This window comes from Phaseolus vulgaris, chromosome 9, assembly GCF_000499845.2.
Source record: "Phaseolus vulgaris cultivar G19833 chromosome 9, P. vulgaris v2.0, whole genome shotgun sequence".
Lineage (NCBI taxonomy): Eukaryota > Viridiplantae > Streptophyta > Magnoliopsida > Fabales > Fabaceae > Phaseolus > Phaseolus vulgaris.
Genome location: NC_023751.2, coordinates 28,551,528 through 28,566,935, shown reverse-complemented (window position 1 = coordinate 28,566,935; position 15,408 = coordinate 28,551,528). Strand labels below are relative to the sequence as shown.

At 34.3% G+C, this 15,408-nt stretch overlaps 1 protein-coding gene across 2 annotated transcripts; it reads right to left on the bottom strand.

Annotated features, from left to right (window-relative positions):
• Positions 1–1,125: 1,125 nt before the first annotated feature.
• LOC137821212 (uncharacterized) lies at positions 1,126–10,305 on the bottom strand. 2 transcript variants are annotated; one of them, XM_068625691.1, is made up of 10 exons: positions 10,063–10,305; positions 9,546–9,712; positions 9,404–9,468; positions 4,280–4,320; positions 4,049–4,137; positions 3,855–3,968; positions 2,492–2,569; positions 2,037–2,105; positions 1,656–1,736; positions 1,126–1,357 (listed from the first exon to the last, which is right to left on the bottom strand). In XM_068625691.1, exons 1-10 carry the CDS (start codon positions 10,196–10,198, stop codon positions 1,250–1,252), a joined length of 948 nt encoding a protein of 315 aa, XP_068481792.1. In that variant the 5' UTR covers positions 10,199–10,305; the 3' UTR covers positions 1,126–1,249. The 2 variants fall into 2 exon arrangements, with proteins under 2 accessions (XP_068481792.1, XP_068481793.1); XM_068625692.1 differs by lacking the exon at positions 10,063–10,305 and adding an exon at positions 9,789–9,846.
• Positions 10,306–15,408: the final 5,103 nt, after the last annotated feature.

The window sequence follows — 15,408 nt, the reverse complement described above, 5'->3', positions numbered from 1 at the left end:
AACCCTTATCCATTTGTTACATAAATTCCAAAATAGCATTTGCGATCGGAAAAGATATCAAGAGATGAGAAGTCGTTTCCTCCTCACTCCCACATAAAATGCACATGGAATCCACAAGATGAAACAACCTTCTAATCAATGCAAAATATTGTGCCAAGGATAAAGTTGACTTCTAGTATTATTTCTAATATTGTGTACTAAAGTTGTTATATATAGTAGTTGAAATGTGTTCTTCCATTCATTATTGAAAATGTTAGAATTAAAAAGTTACTATGATTTTGTTGAAAAAAATATAAATTCACAATTTCATGAAAACTTTATTGTACCTAACAAAATTTGATAATATTGTTGATAACAAAATTATAAACTCTCCTCAATATTCATATGAAATTCATTACTTTTATAAATAGGAAGTTAAATTATTTATATAAATTTGAACTACTTATATATTATAAAAATAACTCAAATATGCTTATTTTTATTAAAAAACAATTTTTAAAAAGCTAAATAGAAACAAACTCACTCCATGTTTACATTAAACAATATATAACTAGATTATAATGCAGATTATTTTTATACTATCAATTTATTCTAATTAATTTTAAAAGAATATGATTTTCTTATACTTGTTATTTCAAATGTTAAGGAATTAAAGTCATCCAATAGTATAACTTTGAAGGAAAAATTATAAACTAAAAACATTCTTCAAAACAATACAGCAAATTATTTTTCAGACATTGATAAATAGATTTATTTTGCATAATAAAAAGTTTAGAAATAATTATATAAGTGAGAAGCAATGTATTAATTGACACATTCAATTATATAAAATTACTTATAGAATTATGTTAACAATTCCAATAAATATTATTCCAGAATAAAAATGTTTTTCATAACTAAAATTATTAGAATTGAACTTAAAAAAAATTAATAATTTCTGAACAAAAATGAAGTAAATTGATTTAATAAGTATTGTTGACAGATTTATTTTATCATCATTTGAATCTGAAATATCCACCAAAATTAATTATGATAGAGAAATAATTTTATATTAAGAACTTGATCATATACCAACATATTGTACTAAGACTTGGTCATATACATACTTCAGTAAGAGATAAGATGTAATTTGGAATGACTTTTAATTCAGTAAGAGATAAGATAAACACAGTCTTCTGTAAACTAATGTTCTTTTATACATTAATGCATATTCTTACAGTCACTAAATGTAATGTATAAGATAATAACTTCAAGTTCTTGAGCATCCAAATTTGAATTTGCGAGAGTTCATTCTTCCATTTAGTGCAAGGGCAAGCACATCATATTCTTCAACGTACCATAGTTCAGATACCACTGCCTGGATATGCATGACAAAAGTTAAAAGTATATGTAAATAAAGTTTATATATATATATATATAAGAAAATATTGTTGTTACTAGAAATTAGAACTATAAGTACAAACTATTAGATCATATTTAAATAACAATGATTAAGAGATATATCACTAATATTTAATCTTTATCAATTCCTACATAGATATATCAACCAGAAGATTATAAAAATTCCAATACCAACTGCTAACAAATATCAGATTTTCAATCATTTTTAACTGCAATTCCAGTTATTGCTACCCCCATTAAAAATAATCACAGACCTTGAATCCACGAATCTGACTGTTCAGCCGATTTACCAGTCCATGAAAAAATTGGACATCATCTGATGTATTAAGTTGTTCCTGCATATTAAAATGAAGTCATTCTTTACTATACTTTCTGTCCTCCTATGCATTTTATGTATGTCTTTCATTCATATCACTTGACACTTTTACCATGCTTCAAACATATTCTCAAACAAGAGAAGAATACATGCTTAAATCATGAAAAAATAAACTCCAAAACTTGATAAAGTGAGCTATGTTTGCATGTGAAGGAAAATCAAATTGATGTCAACTTGTTTATAGGTAATGGGCAATTGTGCTGATGTCATGTAACAGCTAACTCTAATAAATTTCATAATTACAGTAAATGAATATTACAGTAGGTGATGATGCTCTAGGTGGACCCAACAGCCTTGCAAATGACGTGTGGAGAATTGCAGCATCATACTACAGATGAAAATAACACATCATTAATCATCACAAGGTAACTCAATTTTAGTGGCATATATGACTTCAAGTTACCAAGTAACATGAGAAAACATAGGATATCATAAAAGAATTCTAAAGAGGAAATCTACAGGACATAAGATTTCAGACTCCGGGAAAGCCATGACTCCACTTTTAATTTAATTCCCATAGCTTCCAAATTTATATATGGAGGGAAAAGGTTCTAATTGCATCTTGAAATTCCACAATGTAGTTCAAATTAAAATCTTAGTAAATACACTTTAGCTGCACTGACATATATACATATATATACATATATATACATATATATATATATACACATATATATATATATATAGCAAAACTGAGTATTCAAACATGCTTACAAGTTGCTTCTCTGGTGCTCGTGGAAGTGCATTCTTCAAATTTGAACGAATGATTACGGGATCTGTCCCTGAGATGACCTACAAAATTAGCATAATTAGTCAGTCAAGGTTTGTGAATGTGTCAGAAATTTTATTACTAACACAACTTGACATAAAGAGTAATGGAAATATTTCTCCTCTTTCTATATACTGATTATGCACAGGTTGAAAGTTTCAACAATTGACTATGCTTTGCAGATTGGAATTAACCAAGAAAATATGAAACTTGATGTCACCAACTTAAATGTTTCCAGGAGTAAAACAAAGCCAAAATACTTCCCGAATCAGTAAACCTAAAAGTCTGAATGAACCATACAAGTAACTAAGAATGCCAAAATATTTCCTAAAATACAAGCATGCTTTAAACATTTTGACCAAGACTGGTATGATTGATTAGGGATAATCCTGTGAATCTTAATTTGAAGCATCTTCCAGGTTAGGGGGAGTCATTGAATTGAAAGAGTTTGGAAGATATCTTCATCTAGTAGGCAAACTTAATTACCTCGGCACTAGATCAGATATCACATGCATTTAATGTGGTTAGAAGGCCTCATGTGATAGTCATTGGAATGTTGTGATGCGCATCCTTCAATATATAAAGAATACAGCAGGTCGCAGGTTAATATGCAGATAAAAAAGGCAATTCCAAAATTGGTTTTTTACTATTTTGATACTGATTGCGCAGGATCACCATCAGATAGGAGGTCTACTTGTACATATTGTCTTCTCATTAGTAGGAACTTGATTTCTTGGAGGAGCAAGTGCTGGATCTGAGTATCAGGCTATGACAGCAGCTGCATGCGAGATTACTGGCTTAAAAAACTTCTCCATCATTTAAAATTTGGAGATACACAGATACTTGGATAATATATGACACTGAAGTTGTCATTCACATTGCATCAAACTCAGTCTTCCATGACTGGACTAGACACAAATTGATTGTCATTTTGTGAGAAAAAGGTGCTCTCTAGAGAAATCATCACTGACTTTGTCAACTCCAGTGACTAACTTGCAAACATGCTCACTTAATCCCAGAAGAGCTTTCATATTGACCACATTTGTAACAAGTTTGGCTCATATGACATATGCTCTAGCTTGAGGGGAGTGTAAAAGATATGATTTGATCTTAATTAAGGAAATGTGTAGAATGGATAATTAGGGATATTCTCCGTTATTAACCATTATCAGGTTTCCCTATATTATACTTTGAATAATTATAAATTTAGTATTTACATGTGTGATTAAAAACAAAATTCATAACAGGAAACCTCTTCAACAAGTGTCATGGACAATGAAACAAATACTTTAGATTATGGAAAACAACCTGCCAACAACCCAGGAGCACTCCAGTTGAAGTCAAAACAACTCTATCCAAAACAATTTTCAAAGGGCAGAGTTTTGAAACGACAGCTTTCACAGAGGATGCTTCAGCTTCTATCTGACACAAAAATGATTCCCATGAGCTTACTCATCAGCATACTTCAAGATGGAACAAAGGCATCCATAATTGAAGTATACCTCTTCTTTGGTGGCAAGTACAGGAACAATATGGTGGGAGGCATGGAACATGCTAAAATGGTAGAGACTAGAGTTCTGAAACCAGATTGCTAATTGACAGACATGTAAACATTCCAATAAAATAAAAACAAGATGAAGAAGGTTGAAGCAGCAGACGAATGCTTAAAGTTAAACATTTTGACCAGTACACGAATTTGAATTCTGATATTGGTTGATCCAATAACAGCTTACCTTTATCAAAGTATGGATTAAAAATATTTTTGACAGCCTCCCTGTGTCATGCAAATCGTGCATGTGTTATATGAATGTCATATTGCATGGCATAAAGTAATAAACATATTTAATCAAAGAAGATACATACGGTAATAAAGAAAGATATGTGAAACTGAAGATCATCATTTCTACAGTCATTATTTACAAATGTGATATGCAAATTCTCCATTACAAGGAAAGCAAAACAAAAAATGGATATTCTCAAACTTTAACTTAATGACGTTTTAGTATGAAGCAATTTTATACCATATCTTAGAAAATGAAATTAAGCTTAACTCAACATTGCAAAACTGACTTGTAAGGTAAGATTTGCATCTACTTATATACTATAATTTGATCATATCTCTAGTTGATGCGGAATCTCCAACACACCCTCTCACGCTAGAATTGGACATCTCAAGTATGAGAATAAATATTTTTGAGTGATCTGATAACAGCTCGATACTAAGTGACATGATAAGCCCAACAACCATGTTAGGATAGGCTTTGATACCATCTTAGAAAGTGAGCTTTAAGCTAACTCAATATTATAAATTCAATAGTAGAGTCAGGTTTGCACTCACTTATATATTACAATTCAATAACACCATCAATCTATAAAATTCCACAATTTACTTATTGATTTTTAAAGAGATATCTATTAGAGTGCTGGAGAGAGAAGGAGAAAAAGTAAAAATTGAAAGAAGATATTTGTTTGTATTACACACAATTGATTTACATGAGTCTCTTTAGAGCAAAGAGAAAGGTATAACTCTCACAAAGACATTTGGAAAGCCTAATTAATTGAATAACCAACAACATAACTACTAACAAACTAAGAGAAAGCTACGACACCCCTCTCCCATCAAACACAAGGTTGACGATGATTTGCAAAAAGAGCAACCACATTGTGTTTGTCCCTTATGAACATGAAATGAGTAGGAGAAAAGGGTTTGGTGAGAGCATCAACTCACTTAACTTGAGCTGAAACATGTGGAACAAAGAGACATTTTGATGGAACTTCCTCTCTTACAAAGAAGAGATCAATTTCCATATCCTTGGTTCTAGCAAGACAGACCCGGATTGTGAGATAGAGTCATTGCACTCTAATTATCATAGTAAATGGCAAGAGGACCATGTGATATTCCAAATTCTTTAAAGAGAATTTAAATTCACAAGATTCCAGTTGTCTTTTGAGCAAGACTTTGATACTATGCTTTAGTACTAAACCTTGCTTCAATTGTCTGTTTCTTAGATCACAAAGAAATGAGATTTGGTCTAAAAATATGGCAGCACCATAAGTTGATCTTCGATCATCAAGGTTAGTAGTCTAAAATGCATCACAAAAAACTTGCATAGAAAAGAGAGATGCAAAGGGCATTGAAGTGAGATGAAGACCATGTAGAAGAGTCCCCTCGAGATATTTGAGAATATGCTTTTAGCATTTGAATGAGATTCAAGATGTTCATCCATAGATTGAGAAACTTTGTTCATTGCATAGTTGATCTAAAGACAAGTTATAGTAGGCATGTTGAGGTGCACTAACTATAGATTCATATAAGGTTGCATCAGTGTTATCAGATTTTAGTTATGACGGCGCCATGGTGGAAGGCGGTGGCGGATTTTGTGACCACCACCACAACAAGGCGGTGGCGATGCAGATTTTCCATGGCGACCACTTTTGGCATCTCGGAGTGCTAACGAAAAGCGGAAATATCCAAAAAAGCAGAGAAAGAGACAATGGCAGCAGCGGCGACGCACGCTGACGACGAAGCATGTAAGGATAGGAGGAGATGAAGCCAACAAGACTAACTCCCCTTTGAATCGTCTTCTTTATCAAAGAAATCTTTTTGATGTCTTCAAGCATCAAATCTATACAATGGGAGCACAAGGAGTCCAATAAAGATTAGGTCTTTTTGCTTTCAGTAATTTACCAACAAAGACATAATTACTACCATTATTTGTGATAACTTGAACCACATTTTCTTCTCCAATCTCCTACACAAGGGTATCAAGCATCTCAAAGAGCTTTTCTCCTATCTTAACAAATTTAGAACCATCAATCGACTTGACAAACATTGTCCCTGCAAGAGAGCTCACCAAAAAGTTAATCAAACATCGTTGCTTCTGATCAATCCATACATTTGACATGATAGAACAACCATGCCTGCTCCATTGCAATTTATGATCTTCAAGAACTTTTTGGTGTACTCAACTTCCTTGTTGAGGAGTGAAACTCTAATCTCATGATAGGAAGGAGTTGGAAAATTTGGTCTATAAGCACCTACAACATCAATCATATCTTGAAAACTCTTCAATCTTACAAGATTGAATGACAAGCCCACTTCATACCAAAATCGAGCAATATATTAATGAATTTATGCCTTTAAGTTCTTGTCACTGTGTCACATGTTTCTTTAATACTAGTTTGCCTGAGTTGTTCTCTCTTTCTCTTCTCTATTGCAACATTTGGATTTCTAAAAAACACATCCATTGGTTCTTTTTTCCACCACCATTTCTCTCCCTATCATTACTGGCAGAGGATATTTCAACTTTATCTTCACTTTCAATATTATCATGCCGCACCATCATCATATACAGGATTAACGAAAGAAGTGACTGCTTTTTCTTTCAATAATTTTCGAAGCTCTTATCTCACATTTTTGAGATTCTTTGTGCAAGCAACAACATTGTCTTTTTTTGTCATCAAATGTTCTTTGGCCCTAGTAACTCCCCCTTTCATAATTTTCCCACAGTAGTTATAAACCGTTGTATTTAAATTTGTTTCATCCAATGGATGACAATGTTTCCAGCCTGGATCACTTCTGTGGGATGTTCTTGAGGTATCTTGTTCATTGGCCATTATGCTGGAAAATAAGAATATTTTTCTAGAAATAATTATATTGGGAGTGAAAAAGAAAAAGAAAAAAATAACAAGTGAAAAAAAAAATCACTTGAACAGTGGAGACAGTTGGCGGTAGTGGACAGTGGTAGCAAGGAGAAATAATCAAAGAAGGTGTTTTCTCCGCTTTCCGTTAGCACTCCAAGATGCCAAAAACGGCCACCATGGGCTGCCATGAAAAATCTGCATTGCCACCGCCTTCCGCCATGGCACCGCCATAACCAAAATCTGATAACACTGATGAATAGTAGCAAAGTGTCCACCATGGCCATGACCACGACCTGTATAACCAAATTTTGTTCACCAAAAAAAAAGAGGAACCACAAAAATTAGTGACATGAGCTTTTGCATCTTTATTTTTCACATTCAGAGTTATCGCACCAATAGTTTTTCTATCATTCTGCAAAACTGAATTTGACACTAGCGCTTGAGTCAGATTAAAAGAAGTAGAATCAAGAACAACTTTCTTGCGATACTTTTGAAGACAAGACTCGTGTACAAGAAGAGGTTAAAATTCTTCAATAGGAAGAGGTTCAAACTTACTATCAATAATAGATTCATAGTCTTGAGGCAAACCTTCTAGAATCACATCAATTTGAAGAGAAATAGGATCTCCCGTAGAGGCAAGACAATCAACCAACAATTTCATTCATAGGAAAAATTTCGCAGTTGAACAATTTTTAAGAGACATGGAACAAAGTTCAATGCAAAGTTGTCGCACTCTCGCTTTTGATTGTTTGTGAAAATACACATGCTCTTTATCCCAAACCTGATAGGAATAAGCATTTCCAAGAACATGAAATAAAAAAGGTTGTAGATTCTAACCATGTCAATAGCATTTGATCTTGTGGTTCCTAAGTACCATACGCTGGATTGATTTTTTCCAATGTCATAATTCACTTCATAAAGAAATTGGAGCAAAACCACCAAGTGTTGAAGATGACACATGGCTCCACTTGTTGCCGCCAAAGCACGAAGTTGGAATCATCTAGATTCTCTAAAATCTTCACAAAGGCAGCAGAGGAAGAGAAAGGCAGAGGATTTTCAGCCATAAAGGACCTTGAAGCTCTTGGTGCCATATTAGAGTTCTTGAGAGAGAGAATAAGAGAACCAAAACAGAAAGATATCTATTTGTATTGCACATGGCTGATGTATAGGAGTCTCTTTCTATAGAGCAAAGAGAAAGGTATAACAGCCGTAGTGACAGCTGGCAACCCTAACTGACAGCATAACTAACTAACAAAAAGCTACAACACACAATATCAATGCTTGATTCTTCCAAACACTGCAAGTGATCAATTTTGCCTTATAGCACAGTATTCATTGTGATACGTCAAGGTTTGTCTATTAAGCATATTATAGTTAGAAAGAACTGTTTGTTCCTTGGTAAAGTTGTAGTAAAAAGAGGAGAGCAGGCACAAGAAATTCTGGTCTTAAATAGTTGAAAACAAAAAATACAGGAAAGACAATGATTACAGACATGGCATATGGCCTAGCTTCTTTGATCAATATTGACTAAATTATTCATGGCAGTAGACTTTGAAGCTTGAAGGGTATATTCCACGGAGAAGTATGTGTTTCTGAAACAGTAAAATGACTTGGACAAAAATCTTGGAGATGAAACATGTAATTTACCGAAAAAAGGGGGCCATGGTGTCCTATACAAGGAGATTTTCAACCCTAAAATAAAATAGCTATGGTCACTTAGTCCTAGTGAATTATTGAGTATTTTAAAAAATGGTCCGTTCAATAGTAATAGAACATACACCAATACATAAAAAATCTTGATGTAAAAATGTAAAAGGAAAAGAACCAGAGCTGTAAGGATACACGCATGAGCTCAGAAAGAGATTGTATGCTTAAGATACAATGCATATTTAAAATTCCAAGAAAACTTAAATCTTATTTATACTTATGAATACAGAAAGTGTTATACTATGAACCCTATGGATGGTTTGTCAGTGATATGCAAGTTTTCAATAAATTCAAATAAAATAATTTACCAGAGACAGATAGATGGTACAGCCTATATCAGATAAAGAGAAAAACAATTTTGAAGTAACTATCAAAGCTAAGCAGTAGTATAACCATCTAATTCAAAACCATGGCCAAATTCAGAAGAAAAAAATGCATCTTCAACTAAGCATAGATGCATGAAATGATCATCAATGAAATCCAGGAGTCAAATTATTAAAGCTTACGCGATAGGTAAAGAGAATTCAGTGCTCAAATACAATACATTAGCTCGCACCGGAGGATTTGCAGGCTGCACATGGAAAATAATCATTAGTTGCTGCCCAAACAACTCCATGAAACAGAGCCTAAATTGTTGTCAGATGTTACCTTCAGAACAGGTGCAACATATCCATCCTTCAGTGTGAATATATCTGAAAGAGACAATGACTGAGAGGTTTCACCATGTTTCAGGAAAGCAGCTCCATGCTCATCCAGATCTCTACTCATCTTGTCATACAACTTTGATCTTTGCTCCGTGTTAGACTTTGGAGAATCTAAGACAGACCCTTTTTAATTTAGTAACTAAATCCCATATATCTCCGTCAAAATCAATTTTTGAATAAAACCCACCTCCAAGGCAACATCTTTACACGGAGGTATTACGTTAAAGCCAAAGAACAAACTGTAAAAGTTCAAACTTGTCTCGGAAAGGCCAAATAATGAGCAATTTGACAAACGAAAAATATGACCCAAATGAAGAAACTCTAGAGAATTGTCACAAAAGTAAATCTACCATAAAATGTAAACATAAACAAAACATAACAACCAACCTAATTGAACCTGATGTAAAAAAAAGTTTGAAAATTGATTGGTAAAAGGGAGATAATAAGAAAAGCAACATTACCTAAAGAAGTAGATGAAAAAGTTTGTGATGAGTTGTGAAGGGCCATTCTGAACAAGGTGAAGAAGCAGACGGCACAGATGAGCCAGATCAAAGCCACCCTTTTGGAATGATTCAAGTTCACAGTCTTACCCGTCATAATTTTGTATACCACAGAATACCAAAGTGCAACTGAGCGACTACAATCCCAACCAAATCAGAATCAGTGTCCTCCCCACCCATTACCGTATTCCAACTATATCAAACTTAGCATTTTTTTTTTCACCCAATTTCTTAATCAATATTTATATTATATTTTTTATAATAATAATGTCTCATTCGTGACTGAATGTTCTTATCACTTGTCATTGTAATGGTTCCTACTAGGAAGATGAGACCTAGAGAACTATTGAGTGACTCATTCTTTCTCTTTCCTACTAGGTGGTCAATTCACCGTCTTGCTTCTCTCTCCTTCTCTTGCCAACTGGGGTGTTGATACAATTGTCATCAATCGGTTAATGGTCGTCGTACGACATCAGGATCCTCATGGTCTTGAAGGTTTTCACTAGAATGTTTATCGAACTTTCTTGGTCTACCAGAGTTTTCTTGTATTGGAATACTAGTGCATGAAGACTTTTTCTTTCCAAATTACAAGTTAATTAGGTAGAGATCCACTAATCATGGAATTCTATCATTATATAATTGTGTACAATAATTATGTATAATTTGATAATTATTATTTCCTTAATAAGACATTTTGATTTATTTGCTATGTTGTTTCAAACTTTATGCAATTATAATTTTTTATATATATTTATTATTGAATGTAATAAAAAGTATTATTTTAACATCAAATTATATCACATTATTGATAATATCATGTTTATTTTTAAGTTTTATCATTTTAAAAAAATATTTAATAAATATTTGGATGCGTACAAATGTGAATATAAATATTTTCATTATTGTATTGGAATGAAGATGAAACACAAATATATATTTTCTCTCTCCAAATTACAAGCTAATTAGGTAGAGATCTATTAATCATTGGTTTGTATCATTATTAAATTAATTGCATATAATTGCGTACAATAGTTGCATACAATAATTGCGTATAATTTTGTAATTATTACTTCTTTAATAAAACATTTTTTATTTATTTGCTATGTTGTTTCAAAATTTATGCAATTATAATTTATTTATATATTTATTCTTGAATATAATAATGGTAAATCGGTCTATATCGACTGATATTACCATGGGGTCATTCTGGCGATAATTCACGCCTATGAAATCATCGTCCATGAAGGTGATTGGTGGCATTCTCGACCGGAATGTCAATGTGTTCACTTGGTGTACAACCCGAAGATGCTTCTTTCGGGCACTATTAGTGCTTCCCCCTCCGGTGAAACGACTGGCTATCATATTAATCACCTCTTGGTTGCCCTTTCTTTCATCCTCCCAAGGACGTTTATCTCTTCGTGGAGGATCATCTCTTCTGGGTCGTCGGTCGTCCCTGCGATATCGACATCCTTAGTTCTTGGAGGTGATCGCCTTCTCTTGGCGGGCTCATATCTGTGAGGGGAATGCCTTGCGTCTCGGTCCTCCCTGATGAACCAGCGTAGGTGTTCGGCTTGGATGAGCTCCTCAATCTTATCCTTCAAAGCCTGACACTCTTCACTAAAGTGCTTGTTGGTCGGCGTTGCTTTCTTTGGTCGGCGTTACTTGGGCTGGCCACCCTCCTAGGAGGGGGAATCAGCTCTGCGTTGAGTGCTTCATCCAGAATTCTCCACCTTTTGATTGTCAAGGGGGTGTATCTTGAGAACCAGATTCCCCGGTCTCCTCGATTGTCCCTGCGTCTATCGCCACGCTGGCCCGATCGGCCTTGGCGATCCTTCTCGTCCTTATTTTTCTCCCCGTTGGCCTCTGCTCGAGCTTGGTTGCGGAACTCCCTGAGCTCCTCCAGCTGCATGAACTTAGCTGTTCTCTATCTAAGTTCGTCAAGGTTGACGATCGGCTACATACACAGGTTGTCAGCAAACGGCCCCAGTCAAAGGGTCGTCAGCATATGGTGCATAGCCACGTCCGGACTAAGATTCCATATGCTCATGGCTACCTTGCTGAACCTATCAACAAAGGTTTTGAGCGACTCTCCCTTCTCCTAGCGGATGCCCACTAGGGCGATAGAGGTCAAATGATGTGGTCTGCTAATGGCGAATTGAGTCTCGAACTTCGACACTAGTGTGGCGAAGCTGTTAATGGAGTTAGGTGGGAGCTTGGTGAACTAGCTGAGGGCTGCTCCTTTTAGGGATGTAGGAAACAGTCGGCACAACACCACATCGTTCGAGGTGTAGAGACTCATATGGGTGGTATAGGCGTCCATAGTTCGTCCGGGTGGGTGGAGCCATCGTATCGGTTCTTGTTGAATCCTTTCCACTTGTCCGGTAGTGGAACTTCAATGATAGCGTTGGTGAAGGGGTGTCGGTGGGCCGAGTCCATTGTGACTGTCGTTCTGGCCGACTTGTTAAGACAAGATTTGCCATCCATCTCATGGGTGGGAGTCTTGTCCCTCGTCTCCTCAACTGGCCTCGGGTTGGGACGGGAGGTGTAGGACTTGGCGACAACGTTGGTCAGTGTTGCAGATGGTCCTCCCTGCATCAACTTCTTCTTCATCTCTTCATTCTCTTTTTGGAGAGCCTGTATCTCCTGCTCATTCTTCTTAGTGACCTCTTCGTTCTTCCTCTTCATCTTGACCATCTCTCTTTGCAGAGACAACAACAGCATCGCCTGATCGACTTTGGTCATCCTCTCCATGCTTCGGGTTGATACCATCTACTTTCGTTCTTTAGCTAGTTTCTCTCGGCCCCACAGTGGGCGCCAATTGTTCCTGCTAGGGAGATGAGACCTAGAGAACTATTGGCTGACTCGCTCTTCCTCCTTCCTACTAGGTGGTCAATTCACATTGTCTTGCTTCTCTCTCCTTCTCTTGCTAGGTATCAATCGCACGATCCTGGATAGCCGAATGGGAGGTACCTGCAGAAGGCACTCTGACGCTCAAGTCAGCAAAAGGGGTTATTCGGCACTCAAAAGTGTACAATAATAATGACATACATGCTCCTTGGAATATCTACTATTTATATTACTTGTAGTTGGTCTTTCTTAATGGGTCGGGTTAAGGAGTGAGTTTGTGTTTAAGATTGTATTACTAGTTGCTAACCACATATTATATTTGTTGAATCTGTTTAGGTGTGGTAAGGTTTATACCATCGATGGGCCCAGAGGGACTGAATCCTGGGTCAATCGGTCTGCTAGTGGACCGAGATTTTGATTAGTCGTTCGGTCCATACTAGTACACTAATAAAAATATAAAAGTAGATTATCATAAATTAAATAGTAGGAGAATGAGATAATATAAATATTATTATAATACATATTTTAATTTTAATTTAAAAGTAAAATAGTTCGATAAAACTCAATAAATATAGACGATAATAGAGACAATGTCATTATTATGATGTTTATCATATTTATATATAAAAACTTACTTTTACATTGAAAAACGTTTCAAAGGTGCCCGGGATTATAGACAAAACATGGAAAATGGGAGCTGGATGGAGAGTGAGTCATTGTAATTAGAAGGAATTACATCATGATAAAAAAATTACTTTCTTAGCCCCTTAAAAAAAATAATAACAATAATATATATATATATATATATATATATATATATATATACGTCTAAGATAAAAGAATTCTTTATGCTAACTTGTTTTATACAACGACCACATTAATATTAAAATTATGATTTCATACATATTATTCAAAGTTTTCCATTCCCATTAAATATATCTCTTCTAGAACGTTTAAATTGATTCAACTTTTACTTCCTTTATATAAAAACATATGTATATATTTCAATTACGATCGGTTATAAAAACATATTATATCTTCTATATGTTTTTCATTTTCTTTCATTATCATCTAGCGGTTGTGTGGATTGTGAGTTTTTCCTTTATAAAGTAGTGTGGTAAACATGAAACAAAGAAAACTCAATATCATAACTTCCGTAAAGTATGAGGTTGAGAGATTCAATGGCTTGAATGATTTTGGGTTATGGCGATTTTGGTTCAACAAGGCCTCTTGAAATTTTAGAAGGTGAATCTAAACTTCATTGAACATGAAAATTTTATGTCGTGCAATAGAGAAATTTAAAGGTGCAAATAGTAGTTCATTAATTCTTTTGTTTTCAATGTTGCATGGGATCTTAGTTGCACTTGAACGAGGAAATTGTTTGTCTATTTGCATTCATGATTGTTAATAATAATTGAAAATAATACTAAAGGAGGAGTTCTTTCGTGAAAGAGGATGTGGACATATACGAAATTATTCCGTATATAAATTTATTTTCGTATATAATTTTTTTTTCTTGTAGTACTATTACATAGGATTATTAGTGACAACTAATATATCACTATTGTCTTATGTATTTGTGATATTGTATTATTGTCACTATTACATAAAATTATTAGTGATAATTTTTTTTTGTCACAATAGAACTTAGTTTTAGTGACATTTAAAATTATTGTCACAAGTATAATAGTGACAAGAGTACTAGAGACAATTTAGTTATTGTCACAAGATATTAATAGTGACATATTTATAACATTTAGTGATGAATATGTATATCACTAAAACTAATTTTTCTTTTAGTGATCTCTTTGACCAAAACAGAGGCAAAATGTTGAGAATAAGCTGCAAATTGAAATTGAGTCAAACAATGCAATCAAATTTGATTCAGATAGTGGAGTTGGCCTATAATGGAATCAACAATGCATACCTGAAAGAAGCATTTGAAGGAAGCAGTGCCTTCAAAATTTTCCGTAGTTGGACGATAAATAAAGTAAGAAAATTACAAATAATTGAAGATGGTATTGTACATTGCAAACTCAAAATTGTCTAAAATTAAGTAGAATTGCAATATACTTAAATATGTTGGCAATTTTCAGTGGTGGTGATAAAATAGAAGAAACAACCACAATGGATGAAAGACTGCTTCTTTCTGCACCCCCATATGTTCTTGTCGCACCCCACAACAATTGTGCAATTGTGATGTAAAAATGTTAGTTTTTCATATGTATTTCAATATTCTCCTGTTGTGGTTTCGTTAGACTGATTTTCCTTTTTGCGTTCTGACAACATTCTAGATTGTGTAATTCAGAATTCCTTTTTTGAAAAAAACACATCCTGGTTACACAATCTAGCTTTTCCTATATTAGTTTGTGGATTATATAATTCAGAATGTATTTTTTCAGAATATGAATTTCAGATTACATAATTTGGAAGTCTTTTTCGGATCCGAAATTTTGGATT